At 44.6% G+C, this 25,470-nt stretch overlaps 3 protein-coding genes across 3 annotated transcripts; 1 reads left to right on the top strand and 2 right to left on the bottom strand.

Moving 5' to 3' along the window:
• Nucleotides 1–1,216: 1,216 nt before the first annotated feature.
• Nucleotides 1,217–5,733, bottom strand: LOC118403381 (MKI67 FHA domain-interacting nucleolar phosphoprotein-like). The gene is made up of 6 exons (XM_035802087.1): nt 5,428–5,733; nt 4,527–4,655; nt 3,913–4,021; nt 3,206–3,318; nt 2,643–2,747; nt 1,217–2,405 (listed from the first exon to the last, which is right to left on the bottom strand). The coding sequence occupies exons 1-6, from the start codon at nt 5,527–5,529 to the stop codon at nt 2,202–2,204; spliced, it is 762 nt and encodes a 253-aa protein (XP_035657980.1). The 5' UTR covers nt 5,530–5,733; the 3' UTR covers nt 1,217–2,201.
• A 1-nt stretch (nt 5,734) lies between these two features.
• Nucleotides 5,735–10,374, top strand: LOC118403379 (putative malate dehydrogenase 1B). Its single transcript, XM_035802084.1, has 7 exons — nt 5,735–5,858; nt 6,173–6,285; nt 6,947–7,081; nt 7,528–8,273; nt 8,674–8,885; nt 9,241–9,380; nt 9,702–10,374. The coding sequence occupies exons 1-7, from the start codon at nt 5,837–5,839 to the stop codon at nt 9,900–9,902; spliced, it is 1,569 nt and encodes a 522-aa protein (XP_035657977.1). The 5' UTR covers nt 5,735–5,836; the 3' UTR covers nt 9,903–10,374.
• On the bottom strand, nt 10,132–25,423 carry LOC118403378 (male-specific lethal 3 homolog). The gene is made up of 11 exons (XM_035802083.1): nt 25,181–25,423; nt 21,487–21,569; nt 21,106–21,201; nt 16,015–16,154; nt 15,515–15,600; nt 14,965–15,075; nt 14,107–14,297; nt 13,495–13,647; nt 12,637–13,181; nt 11,860–11,944; nt 10,132–11,221 (listed from the first exon to the last, which is right to left on the bottom strand). Exons 1-11 carry the CDS (start codon nt 25,283–25,285, stop codon nt 11,122–11,124), a joined length of 1,695 nt encoding a protein of 564 aa, XP_035657976.1. The 5' UTR covers nt 25,286–25,423; the 3' UTR covers nt 10,132–11,121.
• Nucleotides 25,424–25,470: the final 47 nt, after the last annotated feature.

Here is a 25,470-nt window from a genome sequence, read left to right as displayed (position 1 = left end):
ACTCTTCTCTACGCGACTCTTAAATGGTTCAGTTGAGCGAGGCTACATGATAGTATGTGGAATGATACACCTGTTCCTCGATATATATTGTGTCATAACACCTGGTCCTTTGCTATAACCACAGAATAAAACCACAGAGTGAGCGAAGCGAACGAGGTGGTTTTATGATGTGGTTATAGCAAAGGACCAGGCGTTATGACACCATATATACCGAGGAACAGGTGGGTCATTAACCCTATTATCATATAGCCTACTCACACTGACCCATTTAAGAGTAGAGTAGAGTAGAGTAGAGTTTCCGGTTGAGTAGGAGCGACAAATTCCTTTCTAAAACATACACCTTTTATTCAGTACATAAATTTGAACAGTGAATTTGAAAACATAAAACTTGTACGTGAAATATATTTCTGTTCCAAGGCTCGAAATAAGAACAAAGTCGATTCATTATGTTACAAACTGTTGCACGCTCCGTATTTCTCCACTAGCCCATTCTCCAGTTTGTCGAGTTCGTTCGTATCAGGCGCTAAATCTCTGCCGGCTTTCCTGAGGCATTCCGGGATCCCTGTGCTTCACAGCTCTTGAGAATCTTGTTCACTACGAACTCAGACACGACTTCTCCAAAGAAAGGTAGCATTTTGGTCCTCCAGCGCCATGACCGCTACTCAATGGCGGACCGTGGTGTTATTGTCGTCTGAACTTGAATGGGCGGGGTGCAAATAATTTTATTTTCCATTTGCAGTTTAAATTGGACATGACTTGAAATAGATTTTATTGTCTTAAATATTATAGGTAATTCAATGTTGTTTAAAGACGGCAAATGTTTTCTTTGAACAAAGAAACACGCACTACCGATGTTAATAGCCATCCCCCCTGCCATGCCTGTACTTATTCCCCTATCTTGGCAGATGGACGATTCCTGGATATCTCATTCTAATTGGCCAGCGTCCTGTTTGTCTGTCCTTCTGATTGGTTTAAACTTTCAAAAGTTTTTAATGCACACGTGCAATAATCAAAAATTGAATGCACGGCTGTTACGGCGTCATAACCAGCATGAAATGGGGCCTTCTGATTGGCCCACGTCCCCTGGCTATATGATAATATACTTTAAGGTCTACATTTGTGTGTGTGTTTGTCAAAAGCACAACTCAAAAGTCATGGATGGATCTTTATTATGTTTTATTGTTTTTGCTAGTGCATTCTTTTTATTTCTTCTTCCTCCTATCGGGAACTCATCCAAGCTTAGTACTGCCATGAACCAATCAGAACTTAGAATTGCATCAGCAAATTACTAGTAGCTGTTTCAATATGAGCAATTACAGGTTTGCAATTGCAAAACCTGTAATTTTTATTTAATGGCACACAATACTATAGGGCAAGTCTAATGGTATAGTAAAATTATGTTAATGAATCATGACCCGATCCAAAAACCAAGTAGATGTAGGGGCTTTTTTCTACTTGCATACAATACTATAGGGCAAGCCTAATGGTATAGTATTGTGTCGGAGTAGCTTGACAAAAGGCTACAGGTAAAACATTCTGCATTTTTGCAAAAATGATGCCGTTCTGGTGATATATGGTTTGTTGGTAAAATGAAGAAATGATTAAATTATGATCCCACAAGAAACAGCAACATTCTATTTATTTTTCTTTTCGCACTTGTTTTACTATTTTCACAGATGTATCTTACACTTGTTATGCTATTGCCTGGTAGTTTAAATACAAAACTAATTTCCTATTGTCATTTTACGAATCTTAAAAGCACTATGCTTTGAACCCTAAGTCCAAACCTATTTCAGAATAGCATTTGATCTGCCAAATCTTAAGTTGCTCAGCATTCCTCCTAGTGGAAAGGAAGTGTTAGTAACTGTCTCTCTGCTCCCCCCCCCCCCAGAAAATAATTTCATTAGGTAGGTATACTTTTCTTTTACAAGGCCAGTTAATCTTTAAATACCTGCTGATGTTTCGATGCCTGTCAGACATCTTCCTCAGAGCTTCTAACTGAAGTTCTTCTTAGTCACATTTGGGACTGTGTTCTTGCCGCAAAAGCGCCACCTACATTAGCTACAATTCAGTACAAATAGCGATAAGACGCAGAACTCCAGTTAGAAGTTATGAGGAAGATCAAAAGGTCAGCCGGTGAGATTTAACTGGTTGCGTAAAAGAAAGCTCTACCACCCCGTCTCTCTGTCCATTCTAAAGTGTTATGTCTGTTTCTTTGCAGCCTTCTTGACTTTCTTGACTTTTGCAACTCCTGGAGGTGTCTTGAAAGATATCTCAGGGTCCGAGCTGTCCAGGAGAAGTGTGGCTGGCTCCTGTTTTGATGTCTTCACTTCTTCTTCTGACTTAGGAACCTTGGGTGTCACAATGCTGGCTGCTTGGAGTTTGGCCTTTTTGGCCATGTCATCCTGAACAAAGGAAGAACATGAAAATGCATATGAGATAATTACATTCAGGAACAAAAGATCCGTAAATATATTGCAAAACAATATGAAAATTTCAGAATAGGCAGTACCATTTTTTTTCCAATGGTTACTTCAAAATGGTGTTTTCTGAAAATCATAATGGCTAATAACTTTTGACATATTTGACAAATCTGGAGACAGCAAGACATTTTTACAATTCATGATGGAATCTTTACTTACATAACCGCTGAAGTCGTAGTTAAGACCCAAGGCTGCATACTTTCTCTTCCTGCCAAGATTTTTGGATGCAAGACGCATCGCTGACTGAAGCGTTGCGGCAGCATCCTAATGAAAACAAAGAAAACTTAGTTAAAAGATATGCAATAACAGCTAAGGGCAATAATGTGTGTAACCTTCTCTTACATGTACTATATAGTAGAGTGGCCTCATCCCTCAGCTAACCAACATCTATCGCACCACAGTCATCCCTCAGTGAGACATCTGGAGCTGCATAGTTCAAGTTTCTGAACCTTTATTCAGCCTGTCGGCCAGTGTCTTGTTGTGTGTCGGTTTGAATAAAGTTCCTATATGGGGAACATGCGGCTCCAGCGTCTTTTCTGAAGATGTGGTGTAAGTGTGAACGGTTGGCTTGAGGTTGTCCTTCTCCACATACTCTACTTCTCTTACATGTACATAAGACAAGTGACCTGTCTTTTATAGTAGATACTGCAAATTCATATACTTTTGTGGTGGCTTTCTTTCGCAGTAGGTAAAAATGAGGTTTTTACTGTTTTTCATTTTACCTTGGGCTTGTTGTGTTTCCTTATGGCAGTTGAACGTCTGGTTGGTTTGAGAAACTTTCTGTTCGATCCGTGAAATGTTTTGGGATGCAGTCTTTCAGTTGGAATAAACTCACCTGAAGAAGAAAATAAACAAACAAGTGCAATGTAAACAAGTAAAAAGACAGCATTTCCTCTCACTCATCACTTAGTATATAACATTGTAACAATGTTGGAGCAACAATTGCTGATACATTTCACTGAAGTCTGAGTGAAGAGCAAGTCTTCCACTGGTCGTGACAGAGAGGACATATGCTACAGTATTTACAGGTTCATCGTACCTAGCTCTTTTTGACAAGCATGATGAACAGTGGACATTTAATGTCCCGTCATAAGGACTAAACACCTTTATGCAAGCATGCATGTCGGGTGAGCAACATAGCTGGAATCAAACTCACAGCTTCTAGTTCTAGAGGCAGTGCCGCTAACCACTGGAGTACGCTACTCTACAAGCAGAGGTTGAGTCGCGTACTAGATATAGTAGTAGTCGGAAAAATTACACCGACGCTCCTCTTACTAAGAGAGACTACTACTATATCTATGCAACTCAACCTCTGCTTGGAGAGTAGACTACACTAGGTACCTAAAACTGAGGAAGGTCCAGAGGCTATGGGCGGAGATGTGCCACATGGGCTTATGTATACAGTATCTTAATAAAAAATGGTACTCACATTTCAGCAGCTTCTCAAACATGAGGTAGTTGTTCATGGTCTCTGCCACCACCTTAGCAACCTCCTCACACTCAAACTCAATGTAGCCATACCCCTTGGGACCGCCTGTCTGAAATATCAACTCATCAGTTAGTGCTGGAAAGGCATATGTTGTATAGTCCTTTATTATAGTATACATTGTACTAAAATAATATTTGAAAAGCTGTCAATGCCTTTTCAGCCACCTTGAGAGGCTAGGACCAAGTGTAACATTATGGAGGAGGATGTTCATTGAGTGCAACAAACCCCAAAGTTGGAAAGTTGGATAAAATGACGGACAACATAACCCGCGGTGGGAAGTGCCCATATTTCCAGACGCCCTTACGGCACAACAAAGTCGTATCCATACATATGGGAATATTACTGTGCAGTGTAATAAGGTAGATTTAACTTAAACTGTAAATAAAGTGACCAAAGATGATGACTTTACTTTTACAACATATCTTTTAATAATAATCTAATGAAAAAAAAGAACATTTCACTGTAATACATTGTAAAAGCTACCAAACACCTGAATAACCAACATATTGCATCTAAAAGCAATATCATTATGAATACTAATCAGCAAAACCAACCTTTTTGCTCCTTGCCAGCCGTACTCTTGACACCGTGCCAAACTGAGAGAAGAACCTCTTGACTTGTGGTTCAAAGAAGCCATGAGGAATATGGCCAACAAACACTGCACCTGGGCGCAGGACTTCAGCCTGAAACACAGAGTACCACAACTGATCACAGACTCTGTTATTTGTAAACTACTGTAAATGCAGAAACGTTTGCGGTGGTTTTATGTTCGCGTTTTTTGTGGTGGCCACTTCACCGCGAACGTAAAACCACCCCGAACATTTTTCCATTATAGTATGAGACTACAGACTATGGCGCTACCATGACCACTCCATTTTCCCGCTACTGCAAAAGTAAATCCCATCGAACTTAAATGCATTTAACGCTAGTTCACCTTTATCTGCGGGGTAACCTATATCCTACATCAAGCCGATGGGTGGTAGTTTTAGACTTCAATATACTGAAAATATTGCAATTTGAAAGCAATGTCCGTCGACGTGATATCCCCAAATACTAGTACCCTTTTTTTTAAAGCAAAGGATATAGGTTACCCAACGGATAAAGGTGAACTAGCGTTACAGTATAAGCTTGATGAGAAGAGCACCCCCCTCCCCCATGCCCCAACACACAAAATATTTTATGACACCAAGCCACCCACCCCCCACCCTGACACAACAACACAAAGTTGCTTCTATCATAGCGTAGCACATACAAATCTCTGGGTCATGTTCGCACTCACAAACTAAACATTCAGTTGGCCACATGTAACTTAAGCTTGTAAGCATGTCCACATATAAAACGTGTTGTGTCCGAGCATGGTCTCTTGCAAGCCAGCTGTCATAAAAGCCACGTTGTATGAACAACAACTGCAAAATTCCAACTAAGAAAACTTCAGAACATCCCTTAAGATCTCACCTGTTTTATTTTGCTAATCCTTGCTCGTAATTCCTTCGCTTTGTCTTTCTCGAGAGGCACCAAGTCCGCTTTCGTGTTCCATGTGCTCGTTTTGGACGCCATGATGATGATGATGGGATTTAACTCTGTCCAACAGCTCGACGGAGTTAATGAAAGTAGTCTTTTTTCTTTTTTTACATGTGAAGCCGGTTCACATTGTATTTTGTTGGTGTTTTATAAGATTAAAGAGGTATATCTTTGAGTGCAGATTATCATTTTTCATACAAATGACTCTATGTGGTTGATAAATTAAAGAAACCCGTTGCTATAAATATCCGCGGAGTTCTGCAGTGTCTGCCCTGAGTTCGAGAATGGGTGAAGTGTTCTGGGAACGAGTAGCCTAGTAACCACAGTGTACACTGTGAACAAGATGGCGAAGTTTGTGATCGCAGGTATGAGTTAGTGCTGAAATAGTATTCATTTCTCTGCCCTACACGTTTTTTGTATGTTTTATGTACGTTGTCACAAAAGTCCATAGGAGGCTGGTCTCCTATTTTTAAGTACCTACTGATTTCACTCATTTTCGAGTCGAAAATCGCTCCTTGATATAACGTTATGATTTTAACATGTCGAAAATAAAGTCTCATTTTCCTTCTTTTAAAGGTATTTAGTTCGCGAACATAGAAGCAATACACCTGCTTTACTTTGTCTTTAGTTTTGTATGAACTTGCAATAAAGTCACTATTATCATTATCGTTGATTGCAGGCCAGGCTGACTGCCCCTACTATGCCAAGGTGGAGTTGTTGGCTGACAGCCTACAGTCAAAGCTCCAAGACTTCCATGTACACAAGATAGTCAAGACTCCAGAGGAATGGAAGGTATGAGAAAATAACTGTTTTCTGTGCTCTCAAAATGATGGCAATTCTCACATCTATGTTCTTACTACTATTTACAGCATACAGGCTCTTCTTTGATGTCATAATGATTAAACATTATGACTTTAATACATCAGCGACCATGTTGGTGGATTAAGCAATGGCATCTTTATGTGTTAACATGATATAATCCTGGAGTGGATGACGTGAAATGAAGAGCCTGTATATGAAGTGCAGTTTGTATAAATTAATTTTGAGCTTAATACTGTCTTTACTCATCCTGCACTACTGGTGCAATAAGCTAGGGGGTAGAGTGTTTGCCTTGCCAGAGGGGTGAGGATTCAAAGCCTTGAAAAACATACTGCTTTCTCTTCGCATATGAGAAAGGGTAGGAAAATCCTACTGATTAATTTTGGACAAATATTGCAATTTGGACGAACACTTCTAACCCATTCACAGCTTATACTTTGTGAAAAGCTTCCATCCCATTGTACGGATGATGATGACCCCTGCGGGGGTGTAACGCGTCGTTGAAAATATAAGTATCTTGAGATTTAAAAAAAAATCTTCAGACTTTTGTAGATAGTAGTCAGTGTGGCCCAATACACAGAAAGGTGTGGGCAGGATTTTAACTTAAGCCTAACGACAGTGCTATTTCCCCCAGCCCTGGCTACAGCAGCTGTGTGCAGACAATGGCTGGACCCACGGCAGATCACCCATCATCTGGAGGGAACTGGTGGACCGGGGAGGGAAGGGCCTCCTCATTGGTGGACACAACGACTTCATGGAGTATGCAAGGGTAAGAGCATGAAGACTTATCTACATGTTTATATATACTTGACCTTCAATGCGACAAGATGTGCAAGTAAAGTCTAATGTGCAATACAATGTAATTATTACCAAAACCTAGAAGTGCAATAGTCTATATGAAGTATGCACAAAATCAGCAACTATGTGGAATATCACATATACTGATATGCTAGCAGTTTGTGAATGCAGGATATAGCCACAGCAGACAAAACCTTCAGAAATAGGTAGGTTTTTTCCCAACTAACTGATACCTCACCTAAATGGACTTAAAAAAAGTATTTGGTGGGCTTGCCTGTGTAGCTGTCCCTACATGCAGTATTGTTACTCATTTTCAGTACTTCCTCCATATGACTGGGAGGGTTGCAAAGCAGCCTGGGTAAGGGGGTAAAGTCTGCTATCTCTGATTGCTATGCTTGTCTTGTGTTAACTTCACAGTCCTACTATGGCATGACGTCAGGCATGCTGAGTGAGATGATGAAGAACATCGCGGCAGAGAACCTTGCCGTGACGCAGGAGCTACGAGAGGAGGAAGAAACCATCAGGAGACAGAGCAAACCGCTTCACGTCTGCGTCATCAACGCAGCACGATCTCCCGCCTACCACGTACTGCCGTCTCTCGTGAATGGCGAGATACTACGCGAGGAGGAAATAGCCTTGCACTTACACGATTCAGAAGAGAACCTGGAGAAACTGAAAGGCTTGGAGATGGAGGTTTTTGACCTCTCCTTCCCGTTCTTGAAAGAGATATCCGTAACAACCGACCTCCCCACGGCATTCCAGAACGCACACATCGCCATCGTACTGGATGATTTTGACCAAGGTGGAAAGGAAGATGCTATTGGCGATATGGAGACTAAAGTGTCATTCTACAAACGTGTTGCAGAAGCAATCAACCAAACCGCAAGCAAAGACATCCGAGTACTTGTAGCTGGTACAGGGCCTCTGAACTCCTTGGTCAGTATCCTTATTGACCACACCCCCTCAATCCCGAGACAGAACATTGCAGCTGTGGCACAGGTGAAAGAGCGGCAAGCAAAGTCTCTGCTTGCAAAGCGGCTCACGGTTAATTCTGCAGGAGTTTGTGATGTCATTGTGTGGGGAAACGTTGGAGGCACCACGTACACAGATGTGTCGCGAGCAAGAGTGCATGGCTATGATGGAGCTATCTGGGGACCACCAAGGTAAGACTGGCTCATCAAAGTACTGTAAGTGCATATGCATTGCTTGTATGTTCGCAAACTCAATACCTCTGCAAACTTTTGTTGTCTGACTGTTTTTACGTGCTTCATGTATGTACTATGTTATTGTGTGGTTTTCTGGTGTGTTTGGGGCAACTGTTCAATCTCTCTGTAGCAGCCTTGCTGAGTCACAAGTACAGTCGGTGGTTCTGATTGGCACCTGTGTTTCCATTACTTGAGCAGTATGTGACAATACATTCACAGTATAGAACCAGGGATGCCATCTTTTGTGAGAGCATTGATCAAGTACCCCTGAACCATGAATCTCACATCTAATGTTGTGTTATTATCTTCATCATTTGCTATCCACAGAACAATTTGTAACACTGTTCACATTTCACAGCTACTCCTGTTCAGTATCAGAGATGGTTCACGATAACAAGTGGCTGGAGGGAGAGTTCCTAGAGCAGCTGCAGAGTCGCTCCCACACCATCCAGGATTCCCTGCAGCACTCCGCAGACCTGTCCATGGCTGCTGCCATCTCCAGCACCCTCAGCTACTGGTGGAACGGATCACCTGAGGGGCAGCTCTTCTCTCTGGCTGTGTGCTCCGAAGGTGAGCCATCAAAATGTCCAAGAGCTACTTTTAGAGAAGATACTTATTTTAGATGGTGACGGAAAACCAGCAGGGTATGGGAGAGACATCATGTTTTGACATCTGTGATTGACAGATGTCAGTTTGAACTGTGGTTGACAGATATCTAATTTGAGCTGTGATTGACAAATTTCAAGTTTGATCTGTGACTGACAGACATCAAGTGAGATGTGTGATTGACAGATGTCAAGTTTGAATTGTGACTGACAAGACATCAATTTTCAGCTGTGATTGACAAATTTTCAAGTTAAAGCTGTGACTGACAGATATCAAGTTTGAACTGTGATTGACAGATGTTCCTTCTTATGATTGACAGGTTTCTATAACATCCCAGAGGGTGTAGTCTTCTCCTTTCCCGTCATGTTCCACAAAGGCTCATGGGAGGTCGTACAGGACATCGACATGAACGAGGATATGAGGGTCATGCTGTCCAGTATCACAGCACAACTTGTGGAGGTGAGTTATAGGTTTAATATCAGGAAAACCACATACTTCTACAAACTATTACCTGTACATAGTAATCATTCCAACAACTGTTGCACTTTACACTATAGGCCGATCTTATGACCTGCCTACATCCGTCAAAACTGGGTAACATCCACTATTTTTGGTCAGATACAAAGAAAGCCCTTCAGTCACTGACAACAGTGGATGCCCTGACTGTTAACAAATTCTAATCACTTGCTTCTGTAGCTTTTGTATTGTGTAAAATATGTCTATCACTAGTGCACTTGGATGTCTTAACCTTTATCATTGGCTCATTGATTTGTTCTATAGGAAAAGGATCTCCTCTTACACCCGACCAACGCTAACCACGAGAAGTTGCTGAAGGTGTTTGGTGTGACCACTGACATTTCAACGCCTTCCTCCGTCAAACTGGATAAAATCATGGAGGAGACGGAAAAGTCTTCATCTGAGGAGACGCCTGAGGCTGCCGCTGCAGCTGTTAGTACTGGGGATGAGACCGCGCCGAGTTAATTCATATGTAAAGACTATGAAAACAATTCTTTTCTTGTAAAAACATCATGGATTGTGCTTTCTCAATGTAAATATGATTGTAGGGACATCAATGCAAGAGGGCATTTATTTGAACAGGAAATTGAAATAAGTTGCCCACATCTTACAGCAAAGGGGCAGACAACAAGGAAGGAAGAAGGTTATGTTTGAGAAATTTTGTAAATTGTATAAATGAAGACTGGTTAAGCACTTTGCAGCTGCAAGATCTATTTTTGAGTCAATGAGTGAAGTTACAGAGTGTTACATTTACATAATTGATGAAAATATTTCACATGTTCCATTGAGAACAACTTCAAGGCTACTTTTGTAGAATCTTGTATACCAGATCTAGTGGTACAAATGTGGTCATATTGGTATGCACCAACAATTCATCCAGCAATCTTTTTTGTTTGTGCCAGATTTTGTTCTTGAAATAAAATATCACCAAGCTTAACTTTAGTTTATGAAGTTTCCTGAAAACTCCTGAAGTTTGCAGAAAGAGTACTGCACAATGAATTGTTCTCTTGTCATACATGTTATGTAGTGGTACAGACATACTTGTATTGCTATTGCATACTGTTGGACACAATGACATCACAACATGACAACTATGTGTATATAAATATATCATAGCACCAGAAACATACAAAGAAACATAAGCCCGTCAGGCATTCTGATTGAAAAAAAAGTTGAATATCGACTTTAAAAGTTTGTTAGAGATTATAGATTTCTTGTATCTTGAGTTGATGTGGATTTTGTTAATTAGTAGAACTCGGAAAAAAAATCCAAAAAGACAGCTTGGAATGTATCCTATTCTTGCTCCAATTTGCTCCAACAAATGCTTCCACACATAATAGTACACACTGAGATGTTTGGCCCTTACCTCCTGTATTAGTTTTAAATAAAAACCATTTGCTGGCATTTCGGAGAAGAAATATTTCTCAGTAACAGTGTCACTTCAGACTTCAAATGTCTGTTGAAAGCCTTTTACCATTATACTGTTATGAGGACGATGTGACAGGGCAAACAGAGCTACAATATGATGGATAACAGGCTGGTATGTTGCACCTACCCTGTTGGGTACATCACATAACAAAAAATACTCTGGCTTACTTCACGAAACATTTTACTACAGTACAAGTAACAAATACAGTAACAGCTAAGAGGGTACAGCACATGTACCACTGGAATGACACAGGAGTCATCTAATGACTTTAGGTTGTCTCAGGTTGCCCAGAACTTCAGCTGCACTCACGTAGGCTGTCGCTGGCAACAGATCATCCCTGTGGTCTGCCAAGTACCTGTGGGCCAAATTCATGAAGACATTGACACATTGGTTTTATTTAAGATTTAAAAAAAAAACCTTAACTGGAAAAACATGATAATGAAGCCTGAGGACCAGGTTTGTGCTTTGGTGCACCAAGTTTTATGGTGTGAATACCCAGACAAATTTTCCTGTGGCATAAGATAGTATCATACATGTACATGTAAGCTTGGGAAGGAGTTTAGCCAGCAGAGGAGTTTCATTGGCCACAGCTTCGCTGCTAGCCAAACTCCTTCCCAAGCTTATGATACTATTTCATGCCACAGCAAGATCTGCTTGGAGATTAGTGAATACAGTCATATTCAACTTTTCCTCCCTCCCTCTAGCTTTATGATGTCCTCTTGTGATATTTGTACTTTCAAAAACCCAAGAACCAAGAAATTGAATTGGCATAGCCTAACTGAATGATATGTCATCTGATTTATGGACTCTTTCCAGATATGACAAAGCACATGAAATGTGGTGAAAACACACAAGTTGTTGAAGATAAAGTGCTCATCATCAAACTGAAATTTGCCAACACTTATATTGTAAAACATGAAACTCCAACTGATAAATGACACAAGCATAACATAACAAGGTATGTTTAATATCGAAGACAACTATGAGACTTACTTCAGGAACAGTTGCAAATGGTAACACAATATCTTAGACTTGACTTCAGGTAGGTGCATCTTGCCAAGTAACTCTGGAAGTTTCACTGAAATAAACACATGCACACGTGTCATGAATTAGTGTAACATGCAAACTTTTCAGGTCAACCATAACCCACAACCTCATCAAAAGTTAGTTAAAACCTTTTTGAGTATGTCAGTATATGGGGGCAGTACCCATTTCTTTTTCAATAGCCCATGGGCCACACAGGCCACTTCATTAGGAGGCTAATCCACTGGCAGTGGGTGTGTCTAACTCCCATACTCTTTCTCATAAGCAGGCTTTCAGCTAGGATTTTATCATAGGGGTCCAAATTTCTTGTGAGTGGCAGTAAGTAATATAGGCGCGACAATTTTAGGGGGGTCAGGGGGCATCTACCTTCCATGGTGCAGAGTTTTCAAGAATTTCAAGTTAAAATGTTGCATTCTAAGGTATCATGAGGGCCAAAATTACTGTCAGAGAGGTCACAATAGAAGACTGTGACCACAAATGACCTAGTGGTATCCTCGGTCAGAGGATCTACTCCCCAGTGTAAGGGCATCTAGTGTGTCCAATTTCTTTCTATTTTAGGAAAAGTGCGTCCAGATGATGCAATGACGCATGCCTTGCTAAGAACCTGCTAATAGGTGCTAGGCAGAAAAGGCAGTAATGTACGTACCATTTTGAAGGTCTTTGGAAATTGAACCCCAGACCTTCCCAATGAGGTAAGCCATTGCACCTATAATTCTTGTTACTTACCAAACAACCTCAGGAGATGCTGAGCTCCATAGATTAGCGATGGAGGGTTCTGTCCATCCTGACTGAAATCATCCGGGAGGAGTTTACACATTGCTTCATCCAGCAAAGCCTTATGTTGTACTTTCACCTCTGCCGCGGCAGTGTCTACACTAGAAAGTTTGTCGGAGACGTCCATGGCCGTTGCAGGCTCCCCAGGGGGAGGGGGAGGGGCGGGGATGAGGGGTGGCGGGGACGGAGTCTGAGTCTCGGCCTGTCTCACGGCCGCCGGCAGCGGTTGGGCGTGGCTGATGCTGGAATGACGACGCTTACGCTGCGTGGGAGGGAGAGACAAGGCGGGCTCCTGATCCATGGAAAACCGGCGCGAACGGCGAAGACTCAAACCGTCTGATTTGGAGGCCAATGCCTGACCTGGACTGAACTTCACGGCAGAATCTCGGAGCGGATACGGTTCGTGGGACTTCTGGGCCTCGTGACAGATGGGGGAACGGCTGGCTGACCGGGTCACTCGTATCTTGGGAGGTGGGGGGGTGGCAGCCTGGTCTGCTCTGTACAACAGCAAAGGACAATCAAAGGTGTTAGTGTTACTACGTACGTTTTTAGCATGGAGCACAATCCTATCCATGATATAAAAAATGAAGATGCGAGAATAGGCCACTGTCCCTGCAAGTTTAATAGCCTGAGGATCAAAATACTAAGTCCCAATACAACAAATCCTTTTTGTAAGGTAAATCTTACCTGTCTATCATTGTGTGATGAAAAAATTAAGAGAGGTTTGAACATAATCTTTAATGACATATATGTGGTATGAGGGATGAGGTAAGTGTTAGTGTAAGATAGTAGAAAGCTGTATGTACGTACTCTGTCTGTCCCACTGGTGGTGTGAGAGGAATGAAGGTACTGGTGGCCATCTGTGTGTGCTGGACCTCCTCATCCTGGTACAGCAGTGTGAGTGGCAGGATGAAGTCGAACATGATGCGCACGCCGTCCACAACTTCTTTCACCAGATCCACACTGTAGTACAGCAAACACAAAACACACTCTATATCATGCTGTAGGTAAACCCGCCTGTCACACATAGCCAACCATAGCCTCCCGCCCTTATCCAGAACATGGTTGGGAATTTATTTGTAATTTGAAAATACAAATCACCCCTTCCACATTTGTGGAAAGAGTGATGTGCTGGAACTACCTACTCTCAGATCTAATTCTGTAAATATCAATGCCATTCTGGCTGCCTTCCCTATATGTCTGCAATGTTGGTATATCAATAAATAATTGAAAAAATGGAATCGAAAGAATTGTGATTTGAAGTTAGCTGGCGAGGTTGCCTTCTAGTCTAAAAGCCATCTGTGCCAGTTGACTATAAATTTACTCAGGACAGTAAATCTTCCTAACCATATCCATTACAATTTTGGTCCAAAAGGTTCAACCTTAGCTAGGAGTAGGATAAACAGTAAGGGAGTTCCCTACTTGCGTTCTGGAGGCGGTACCCTGGTGGAGTGGACGTTGGAAGGCGTGGGAAACTTGGCCGCGAAGGGCTGGGCAGCTCTGGACAGCTGGTGGTGGAGTCTGTCCGACACGGACGTTCCCTTCGCAGCGAAGAACCGCAGATAGTTCTCCAGGATTGTGATCACGTTGGGCTGGCAGGGTAACTGGACCAACTACAGGAACATGAACAATTACACCACTATTGTGTGAATCTCATTATGCTAGATTATACATCCTCTCATGTAAGGCCCACTGCTTGTATATGTCAGTCAAGCAACAGCAATTTACATTTCAATTTCTTTTATTTCACCAGGTTAAAAACCACACTCAGACTCTGACATACTGGGCTGAAATCTGTCCTTCTAGCTCTATTTACACTGGCCAATTGTCACCAGCCAATCATGTCTGTACCTATGATCAAGAAGCGAGTTGATTGGCCAGTAACTTTCCCTCCAACAACTGGAGGGGGAATATATGATGGCCCCATGCAAAAGCAGCCAAAGGACTGATCATAGGATGTTACGCAAGGGCCCTTGCTTGACACTTGTAAATAAGTAACAGGCCTGGTGTGTGATAGGATGAGATTACAATAATAGCAAAACAGTTACAGCAAATGTACGTTACAACCCATACTTTTACATACATTGTATATTGTTTTTCTTTTCCTAAAATTTAGCTACCACAATTCATTTTTGAGAAATATTACATACTTGTACTAGTAATAGTAAGGATTTTACTAATAGACTTCAGGGCTAGTACAGCACTGTATCATTGTTGAATGGTGATAGACATCAATCAGAAAGTTTCAAAATATTCTAGTAACTGGAAGAAGTATAGTACCTTTCCTCTCTTGCATATCATGATGTGATCTTCCTCCAGCCTGTCCTTCAGCACAACAGGAATGTCCACAGGAATTTCTGTAGGTTCTTCCTCAGACTCTGCAGTGCTGGGCTACAGGAATGGTAGAGATGTGAAATTCTTATACTAATTCATTTTAAAGTACTTGTTTCAAGTTCACAGTTGAATCAGTTCTGTAGTGCTGTTACAATACTTCAGAAAGGTAAGTTCCAAGTGTCATGAATTCAGACATGGTGAACAGCAGAAACCACAAGAGTAAAAATTCTGTGAACATTTCATTAGCATCATTTCAAGATATACAATAGCATACAAAACCATTTCTTACAAGCAATGTATATATTCAGAATCTTCATAATCTTTCTTTCTATCAACTATATTTTACTACTCTTAAGACAAAACTTTTCAATTCTACTGCTATAGTCCCTTTTCAGTAAAACCCACCACTGACTTGGCCTTGTTTTATAGTAATGGTGATATAGGGTTGCATTCTTGGCCAGAGGAAACAAAGACAGAAATGAGAAGGACGTCTTACCCCTTCTACATCAGACAGATCCTTCTCTGAGGCTGTTGTGAAGGACTCTGATGTTGTACTGGTGTTGTCTGGAAGAACCTGGGAGGCTGAAACACAGAAGATCACACAGTCAAGCTGGAATCTATGCTTTCTTAACTGTGCAATAATCAATAGAATTTCATTTTATTAGACCAAAAATCAAAACTAATGAAATAGAGATGGGTTAAAATGACACTGAATAGGACATCTTCTCTTGATTTCTCTTCCTCACTTGTTCAAGATCACAGAATGTTTTTTTCTTATCCAAAACACTGTGTTATGCTAAAACACATTTCCCACCCTGTTCCGGGCCGGGCTGTTTGCAAAACCAAAAAACTAAATTTAATAAAATGTTTATTTACATAGACTTTTACTCTTCAATTGCCAAAACTACCTGGCCAGCCAGATTGGAAATGTTGGCAAAATCAGTTAGCATTAACATTTATGAGCAGTCCTAAAGTTTTCTTTTTCCCTCAACTCACATCCAGCTGATCTCCTCTTTGCCTGACGGATCTTCTCTCTCCTCCTCTGCTCTTCTTCCTGCTCAATTTCCCGCAAAACTTCCGTCTCCACGCCTGGAAGACGGCAGCGCTTACCCTGCTTTGCTCTTTTTGCCTTCTTTCTGTAAGGAAGAAACGATACAAATGTATTTCAAGCTATGCAGGCAACAAGTCGGTAATAAATTCTACTAGTGGCACTGTGGCAGTTTACTCTAAAATTACAAATTGTACTAACCTGTGCAGGACAGGTGTAATTGTCCTTGCATCCCTCGTTGTCAGGCAGAGAATGACTTCAGGTGTATCTGAGCTTGACACCCCCATGTGCCTCACTTGGTAGCTCCCAAAGTTCAAAGGTCACCGGTTACCCATGGTTCCTCGCGGCGCATGCGCACCAGTCTACTGTTTGCAGAACTCCTGGCAGAAGTAGTGTTGGGAGGGACTTCACAGGAACATGTAGAATTCCGCCTCTCTCCGGGTGGGCGTCTGCCTGACAACGAGGGATGCAAGGACAATTACACCTGTCCTGCACAGGTTAGTACAATTTGTAATTGTCTCCTGCATCCCCTCTGTTGTCAGTCAGAGAATGACTTCAGGTGACTTCGTAGCCTGAGGCCAGGATCTTACGGCCAAAGTTGCAAGACTTGACAGGTTTCCTGTAGAACTTCTCGAACGTAGATGAAGTAGACCAGTTTGCCATTTTCATTATGTCCTTGGCTGAAACTCCCTTTAACGCCGCAGCTGAGACAGCTGCACTCCTTGTTGAGTGGCCCGTAAACTTGTTAGTGTCCACCCCCGCCTCCTGGAGGACTAACTTTAGCCACCGGGCAATGGTGGTAGAGCCAACCGCTTGATGAGGTTCCACCATTGCCCGAAACAAAAAACTGTCACACAAACGAAAACTTCTAGTTCTAGAAACATATTCCTTCAAATAGAAGACAGGACAAATTCTTTTGTCCCGTGGAAAACTAGGTAGAACAATGTCATGTGTCACTCTGCCAGGCCTAGAAGTCTTTGATAACCTGTTAATGGTGAAACATACTCCATCCGAGGTCTTCTTCTTGTATCTAACATCCAGCAAGGAGAGGGATTGTTCCCTGCCTGCAGACACCAATGCTATCAGCATAACCAATTTCAAAGTAAGTTGCTTGAGCGACAAAGTTCTTGCCGGTGACCAGGACTTTAATAAACTTAGAACTCTACTCACGTCCCAAGTATACTGATACTTCGGTAAGGCTGGTCGTAGTTCAAACACTCCTTTCATGAATCTTTTCACTAAAGCATGAGAACCTAAAGGTAGACCTTCCACCGGAAGGTGAGTTGTTGAAATGGCGGACCTATAAACATTCAAGGTCCTATATTGTAGACCCTTGTCAAATAAGGACAGCAAAAAATCTAGAACTTCACTCACAGGTGCTGAAACCGGATCAATGTTCCTTTCACCACACCAGCTGTTCCACTTTTCCCAGGCTGCTGTGTAGAGCTTCTGTGTGCCTGGTCTCCAGGAGGCCAGTAATATCTTACTGACTCCCGGCGAAATGCCGTACTCAGAATGTTGTCTCCGCAAACATGCCATGCGGCTAGACGAAGCTTGTCCCCCTCTGGGTGCGCTCTGCCGGACTCCGGCTGCGTGAGAAGGTGCTTGTGACGAGGTAACAGAACTGGTTCCTCGACCAACATCTCTAGAAGAACTGGATACCAGCAAGCTGTTTCCCACACCGGAGCTATGAGAAGCAGATGAGCCTCGTCTAACTGGACTTTCCTGAGTGTCCGTGCGACCAGAAGGAAAGGAGGGAAGGCATACGGCAGTTCCCACCTGCTCCAGCTCACCGTGAAGGCGTCCGTCCCCACTGCTTCTGGCTCTGGGTGCCAGGAAACGTACTGAGGTAGCTGACGGTTGGTTCGGGACGCGAACAGATCCACCCCCTTGGAGAGTAGTGGAAACTTCGCCTGCAGACTCAGGAACGTATGCCGGTCCAGAGTCCATTCTGTGGCCACGAAGAAATGTCGAGAACTGAAGTCCGCTCGCACATTCTCCTTGCCTGGGATGTGCACTGCTGAAATGGACAGGTTCCTGTCTGTGCACCACTGCCACAGATCCAAGGTCACGTTCAGCAAGTCTAGAGACCTTGTGCCTCCCAGATGATTTAGATATGCCACCACCGTAGAGTTGTCGGAGCGAACTCTGATGTGTCCGCTTTCCATGTCTCTGCAGAAAGCCTGAACTGCCATGGATGCAGCCTGCAGTTCCAACACGTTTATGTGTGCTGTCTTCTCCTCTGCAGACCAGCGACCTCCTGTGTGGATGCCGTTGCAGAATCCGCCCCATCCGACAGTAGACGCATCTGTCTCCACAACCATGTCCGCTGTGGGCAAAAGGATTGGACGGCTGTTGTGGTCTGGAAGAAGATCTCTCCACCACCTTAAGTCTTCTCGCGCTGCCTCTGTCAGCGGCACTGGATGCCCCCAGTCTCCTCTTGTCACTCGGAGAACTGTGATGAGCAGGCGTTGAAGACTTCTGAAGTGAAGTGGAGCGTGCCAAACTGACCCTGTTGTGGCTTGCAGCTTCCCTATCAGACTCGCCAACTCTCTCGCTGAGACGGGCACGACTGCAGACAGGGTAGTGTCCGCCAGCTGTTGTAACTCCCGCAACTTGTTGTCGGGAAGAAAAGTTACCATTCGTGACGAATCTACGCCTGACCCTAGGAAGGTGATGCGTTGTGTTGGCTCCAACACTGACTTCTCTCTGTTCGGAACGAAGCCTAGCTGTGACAGTACTTCCAGCGCTGCCATCAGTGCTTCTCTGCACTCTTCTCTGGATCGGCCAAACATCAGGATGTCGTCCAGGTAGACGATCAGACGGAAACCACGTCTTCTCAGAAGTGCGACGGGCACCTTCAGTACCTTCGTGAACACTCTTGGGGCGCTCGACATCCCAAACGGGACGCAGCGGAACTGGTACAGACGACCTCGCCACTGGAACGTCAGGAATCTGCGGCTGCCCACGTCTACCGGGATGGTGAAATACGCATCTCTCAGGTCGATCTTTCCCATATAATCCCCTGGCTGGATGAGATCTTTCAGAATGGCTAGACTCTCCATCTTGAAGTGTCGAACCTGTAGAAACTTGTTTAGTGGCTTGAGGTTGATAACGGGTCGCAAACCTCCCGTCTTCTTTGGTACTGTGAACAAAGTTGAAACAAACTGGGTGCGGTTGTAGACAACCTCCTCTATCGCACCCTTGGTAAGTAGAGTTCTTACCTCCTCGCTGAGGACTTCCACCTGCTCTGGACTTCTTGGTCTGCAGTGTGGAATTCTCTGTTGTACTGGCGGCGTTGTCGCAAACTCCAACCTGTACCCCGTAACGCATTGTAGAATCCAGGGGTCTGAAGTCACCTGCTTCCACTGCTGCAGGAAGTGGACTAGCCTGCCCCCGTGAAGTAGCTGAGAGTCGTCGGGTACAGGTTGAAGGTCGGTCGAACGCCGAAGTGCTTCTCTTGTCAAGGATGAAACTTCTACTTGTCTGACTTCTTCCCGTCCCCCTGCTTCTGAAAAGACTGGGACGAACTCTTGTTGTAGTACTGGCGAGACCCGCCGTAGTTTGGCCTACTGCTTGCTGTGCTTGAAGTATTTCTCCGTCTCCTCCAACACGTTGTCGTCAGCAACCCAAGGGTGCTTGACGGTCTTGTTCGTCGGGTCGAACGGCTTCCATGCCGACTGCCCGCCCTCCGAGACGTCCGACACACTTTCTTCCTCCGTCTCGACTCGAGCTGGGGACCGCCGGTCATGTCGCCGCCGCCGCTTCCCCGGCGCAGACCCCGTTGGAGACGCAGACCGCCGTTTCTTCGGCTGCGAAAACTGCGACATCATCAGCTCTTGGAGCCCATCTAACTTCTCTGAAAGTAATGAAAAATTATTCTCCAAGGCAGTAATACGTACGCCGCTAGCATCAACCAGCTCCGGCTCTGACGGGATGTCGCCATTATTGTTGCCATCCTTCCTACGCTTTCCGTCACCGCCGCCGTCGCTCTCTTCGCCATTCTTCTCCTCCTCGCTCACTTCGACGGTAGAAGGCAGGTCTACTTCTTCATGAGCGGGAGACTTCGGCGGTTGGTGCACTTCAGCAGCCACCAAAAGACCGCGAACAGCGCTCAATCTCGGCATCGAAGGTGACGAAGAAGGCTGACGACTGTCATGGCGCCCGCCCCGGCGCACATGTCGGCGCATGCTTCTCGGGGAAGCGCCGTCTTCTTCGCGCCGTCTCTCGCTGGAACGCCGCTCCGAGCCTCCTCGGCCGCTTCTAGCGTGTCGCCCAGCAGTTGAAGACTTCGAAGAAGCCCGCGTACGGTTCTTAAAACGCTCCTTGTCGCGTTTAGAACCCATTTTCAGGAGCTGGAAACACCGGGGGTTGACAGAATCGCTCAAAAAATTAGACTGGTGCGCATGCGCCGCGAGGAACCATGGGTAACCGGTGACCTTTGAACTTTGGGAGCTACCAAGTGAGGCACATGGGGGTGTCAAGCTCAGATACACCTGAAGTCATTCTCTGACTGACAACAGAGGGGATGCAGGAGACAATTACTTTGTATACAGTAATCTACCAATAAAATATACTATATGTTTGATGTCATGAATATCACTGGTGGTCTATTACTGAATTATTAGCACCCACTTAAAGCCCTTCTTTCATTGAAAAAAAATCTTTTTGGTTAGAATTAAATTAAGACTGTATCAACAAGCAAAGGCGTGATCCTGGAGAAGACGACAGTGGTACATGTAGTTGAAAATTTGATCCGTGTATCATCAACCTTTGTGTTGGAAGAAAGTATTCTACTATGATAACTACCAACAAAGATGAGCTTCAATGCTAAGCAAAGGCATGGTCATCCCTCATGACTCTGAAGAAGGTGATTGAGGAGAATGTTTGTCTACAGAATTATGAGTTTTGTTCCCTGTAATGCCTGATGGGGACTTGTTGAGAAACCTGCATCACTTTACAGAGGATGAACTGAACTGAACTTCATCAAGACATAACACCCACACAGTGACACAGGCTTTTATGTGTATCAGACTCACATTTTTGCCAGCGCCTCCTTGGCAAGCTGCTTCTGTAGGACTCTGTTCTCTTCACTGTCCTTCACCACATGGTCTTCTGTGGCCCAGCGGTCCCAGCTAGTCAGCAAAAAACACAAATGAAATATGGCAAGATGATAAGGACAATGACTATAATACTTCATAAATTGCCCGATAGGATAAGTGAATTTTAGAAAACCTATTATACCTACATGTAAATGGGTCAACCTGTATAAAACTATAAAGAAAGTGCTGGAGGTTGGTCTTAAGGACAACGACCTGCTGGCCGCCATGCAGGACAGAGATGTCTGGGACAGCATTATTTGTGTCACCTCGTACATGCGAGGATAAACTGAACTGAACTGGTTTGCAGTCTACACTGACCTGCTGTTCCAGCCCTTGAAGTGAATGAGGTACTCTGGAACCTTCCGATTTTTCTCATCTCTGGTTACATCAGCTTCAATGATCTGAAATTCAGGAACAGATGAAAAATAGCTACATAATAGTCAATTGACTTCTAAACATGTTCCAGAGGTACACTTCAGTGTTGCATGCAATAATGTATGGCCGGGGAGGGGGTGTGCTTGTTGCTGTAAAGAACAACATCATAGCAACCCACCACCCAGACCCGGACTGTCCCTGCGAGTTGACTTGGGTCCGGGTCCATCTGGCTAACAGTAAGTCCATCTACATAGGGGCCTACTATCGCCCCCCCTCAGCTGGTCATGATGATTTTGTAGCACTAGAAAGATCAGTGCTGCAAAAGCGGGCTAATAACAACAATGCCCACATCTGGCTAGCAGGTGACTTCAACCTGCCTGATGCGACCTGGAACCCTGAAGCTAATGCCACCGCTTCCAATCCATCCACTCTCACTAGCAATTACATCAGCCTTGCCAATGACTGTGGTCTAGAACAAATGGTCTGTGAACCAACTCGTACTGTGGGGCAAACTTCGAACACCCTGGATCTGTTTCTCACCACAAATTCCACCTTAGTGGAGAGAATCAAAATCTTACCAGGACACAGCGATCATGACATCCCGCTGATTGATGTTCAAGTAAAGCCCCAAACATCAAACTCAAAAGATCGGCTCATATACCTGTGGAGGAAAGCTAACATCGATGCACTCCAGCAGGATATGGCAACATACAGTCGAGAGTTTGCAGACCAGGCTCAGCACAACACTGCCTCAGAAAACTGGGAGCTGTTTAAGGCAGCCGTTAGTGGTGCTGCCAATAAGCATGTCCCCAGGAAAAAAGTGAGGCCACAATCCAACAAACCTTGGATAACACCCCAGATTCGCAAAGCTATGCGTAAGCGGTCTGAACTTTTTTCCAAGGCTAGGAGATCCAACTCCAATGAAGCCTGGGCAAAGTTCAAGAGGTGTAGGAAGGGCGTTAAGCAGAGAGTTAGGAAGGCCCATAGGGATTATGTCTCCAACTACCTGGAGTCTAACATCGAGGATAATCCCAAGGCCTTTTGGAGCTATGTCAAATCCATCAGACAAGACTCTACTGGTACGTCAGCCCTAAGACATCAGGGGGTGCTAACATCTGACCCCAAAGAAAAGGCTGATGCACTGGGGGCCCAGTTTGAGTCAGTGTTTACCAGGGAGGATAAGACCACCGTTCCTACCCTTGGCGAACCCAAAGCTCCAACTATCCCCTCCCTTAACATCACAGTGGAGGGGGTAGCCAAACAGCTCTCCTGTGTTAACCCCAGCAAGGCCACAGGACCAGACGGATTACCACCTCGCCTCCTGAAGACTGTAGCCGAACAAATTGTGCCAATATTACAGGTCATATTCTCCCAGTCAATATCTACGGGAGATGTTCCTGAAGATTGGAGAACAGCTAACATCGCTCCAATCTTCAAAAAGGGGGACAGAACCTTGCCATCAAACTATAGGCCGGTGTCTCTGACATCGGTCTGTGGTAAAGTGCTCGAACACATCGTGCACACTGCACAGCCACATGATGAAACATCTAGACGCTCATGGCATTCTGTCCCCTGCGCAACACGGCTTCAGGAAGGGTCTGTCCTGCGAGAGCCAGCTGGTGCTTACCCTCCAAGACCTGGCCAAGAACATGGACCAGAACAAACAGGTCGATGCCGCGGTGCTTGACTTTAGCAAAGCATTCGATACCGTGCCACACGAACGTCTGCTGAGCAAGCTCGAGCACTATGGTATTTCTGGCCTCCTTCAGTCTTGGCTTAGGGCCTTCCTTACGGAGAGAACCCAGAGGGTTGTCTTTGACGGTGGAACATCTAAAGCTGTCAAGGTCACCTCTGGAGTTCCGCAGGGTACTGTGTTAGGCCCTCTGCTATTCCTGCTCTATATTAACGACCTACCCGATTCCATTGACTCACATGTTCGACTGTTTGCTGACGATTGCTTGATTTATCGAACTATCAGCAAGCCTTCTGACGCACAAGGGCTGCAGTCTGACCTCGATGCGCTAACAGAATGGCAAAATCGTTGGCTCATGTCGTTCAACCCCTCTAAATGTCACATCCTCCATTTCACCCGTAAAAAGCACCCCATCATAACTCAGTACTCCCTCTGTGGAGAAGCCCTTACCGGTGTTAAGTCCCACCCCTATCTTGGAGTACAACTGTCCAACGATTTGCGGTGGGACACCCATATCAACCACGCCACTAGCAAAGCTGGTAAGGTCCTAGGAGTCATTCGGCGCAACTTGACCCATTGTCCATCTAGGGTCAAGGCCACTTGTTATAAAGCGCTGGTACGGCCCCACTTGGAATATAGTGCCATCGTCTGGGACCCGTACACCAACAAAGGGATACAGGCGGTGGAGGCCGTCCAGCGCAGGGCAGCCCGAGTGACCCTAAATGACTACCGGCAGACTAGCAGCGTGACACAAATGCTTTCAGACCTGCAGTGGCGCCCTCTCTCCGAAAGGAGGAGGAACGCCCGCCTCACCTTTTTCTATAAAGTAGTCAACAATAATATTAACATAGACGCCAGCAATATTCTGAAGCCTGCCCAAGGGCGCACCCGGGGTAGTCACGACTTCAAATACCAACACATATTCGCACGCACCGACATTTACAAACACTCTTTTTTCCCACACACAATTCCCGAGTGGAATGCCCTGCCTGGCACGGTTGTAAGCGCTCCCAATGTTGAGCACTTCCGTGCCAGGCAGGCGGCCTGCCCGCCCTAACCCGGGAGCCTCAGCTCCCCCCCCTACTTTTGCCCCTCGCGGGGTCATTTGGGGGTATATATGCAGATGCAGATGCAGATGTCTATGCCGATCGCCATTTAGTGTTTTTAATGGGACTTTCTTGTATGTATGACCAAATAGAGTATACGTCCAAGAGAAGCAGTGCTTGACAATCTCCCCTGGCATTAGAGAACCTACCCTGGGAATCCAGACGGGACGGGTAGCTAGCGAGATTTCTTCGCGAGTTTTGTTCGGGGAGCCATGGCAGCCTGCCCGCCGTACTCACATTAGCGCTCCGGGGAGTTTCAGCCCGGAGGAGTAATCGCTACCCTAGGTAAAGGGCAGGTGGACTTAATCGGGCTTACACTCCCCAGGGCGCTAATAGGAGCTCGGCGGGCATGACTGTCTTGGGCTACCGATAAACTGTCCAAGCTGCCCGACCCCGGATGGCTCCCAGGGTATAGAGAACCTGTCCCATGTTTAAAATTGTGAATCTGGAGTCTCCTCAGAAATACAGTACAAATGTATATGTCAGCATTCCTAGTACAGCATCTCAATCAAGTACCTATGAACAGACTGCATACACATTGTAGACCCACCCCCCACCCCCCAATCTTTTCGCAACACCCCCCACCCTAGCTTTAAGAAATTCATATTTAAAATTATTCAGGCAAGTTTGGTCATTTTAAACAGAATAGAAAAGGCCCGATAGATACTAGGCAACACCCTATATACATCATAAGATGACTACGTCTATACGCATATGTCCACTCAAAATATTACCAATGAAAATCTATGACTAATGTTAGAAATATTGTTTATCTTTCGATGATTGTTTGGTGAGTGGGAGTGTGGGGGAGGGGGGCAGGGAAACACAGACGCCTCACCTTCGCATCATACAGAACTCTGGCTTTTGTAGGATCTGGTTCAAAACACAGAATCCTCTCACCGACCCTGTAATTAAATGTTACACCGCCACGGGAGCCTGACATGGCTCTCCTTCTGTTGTTGTTTTGAGTCCAGGAACGCGCTTCTTTATTTGTGCAGAGAGAAACAGCTGCGATTCACTCACTCTTTGAAGTTTGATTGGGCTCACAGTAAAGCTAGCCGCGTTTTCAGGAAAACCATTCGCATCAAATTTGGGTTCCATTCATGAAAGTATTTTGGACAAATACTA

The sequence above is a fragment of the Branchiostoma floridae genome, chromosome 16 (assembly GCF_000003815.2).
Source record: "Branchiostoma floridae strain S238N-H82 chromosome 16, Bfl_VNyyK, whole genome shotgun sequence".
Taxonomy (NCBI): domain Eukaryota; kingdom Metazoa; phylum Chordata; class Leptocardii; order Amphioxiformes; family Branchiostomatidae; genus Branchiostoma; species Branchiostoma floridae.
The sequence above is the reverse complement of the archived record's forward strand: the minus strand, read 5'-3'. Positions and strand labels throughout refer to the sequence as shown.

Bases quoted from the DNA above. Each gene is read 5' to 3' on its own strand.
- LOC118403378 (XM_035802083.1), bottom strand. From the start codon at position 25,285: ATGTCAGGCTCCCGTGGCGGTGTAACATTTAATTACAGGGTCGGTGAG. The intron at 14,298-14,964 runs GTACTATACTTC...ATGTTCCTGTAG, and splicing joins TGATATGCAAGAGAGGAAAG to TTGGTCCAGTTACCCTGCCA. The intron at 11,945-12,636 runs GTAAGTAACAAG...TGTTTATTTCAG, and splicing joins GCATCTCCTGAGGTTGTTTG to TGAAACTTCCAGAGTTACTT.
- LOC118403379 (XM_035802084.1), top strand. From the start codon at position 5,837: ATGGCGAAGTTTGTGATCGCAG. The intron at 7,082-7,527 runs GTAAGAGCATGA...TTAACTTCACAG, and splicing joins ACTTCATGGAGTATGCAAGG to TCCTACTATGGCATGACGTC. The intron at 8,886-9,240 runs GTGAGCCATCAA...TATGATTGACAG, and splicing joins TCTGGCTGTGTGCTCCGAAG to GTTTCTATAACATCCCAGAG.
- LOC118403381 (XM_035802087.1), bottom strand. From the start codon at position 5,529: ATGGCGTCCAAAACGAGCACATGGAACACGAAAGCGGACTTGGTGCCT. The intron at 4,656-5,427 runs GTGAGATCTTAA...TCTGTGTTTCAG, and splicing joins GGATTAGCAAAATAAAACAG to GCTGAAGTCCTGCGCCCAGG. The intron at 2,406-2,642 runs GTAAGTAAAGAT...TCCTTTGTTCAG, and splicing joins ACTACGACTTCAGCGGTTAT to GATGACATGGCCAAAAAGGC.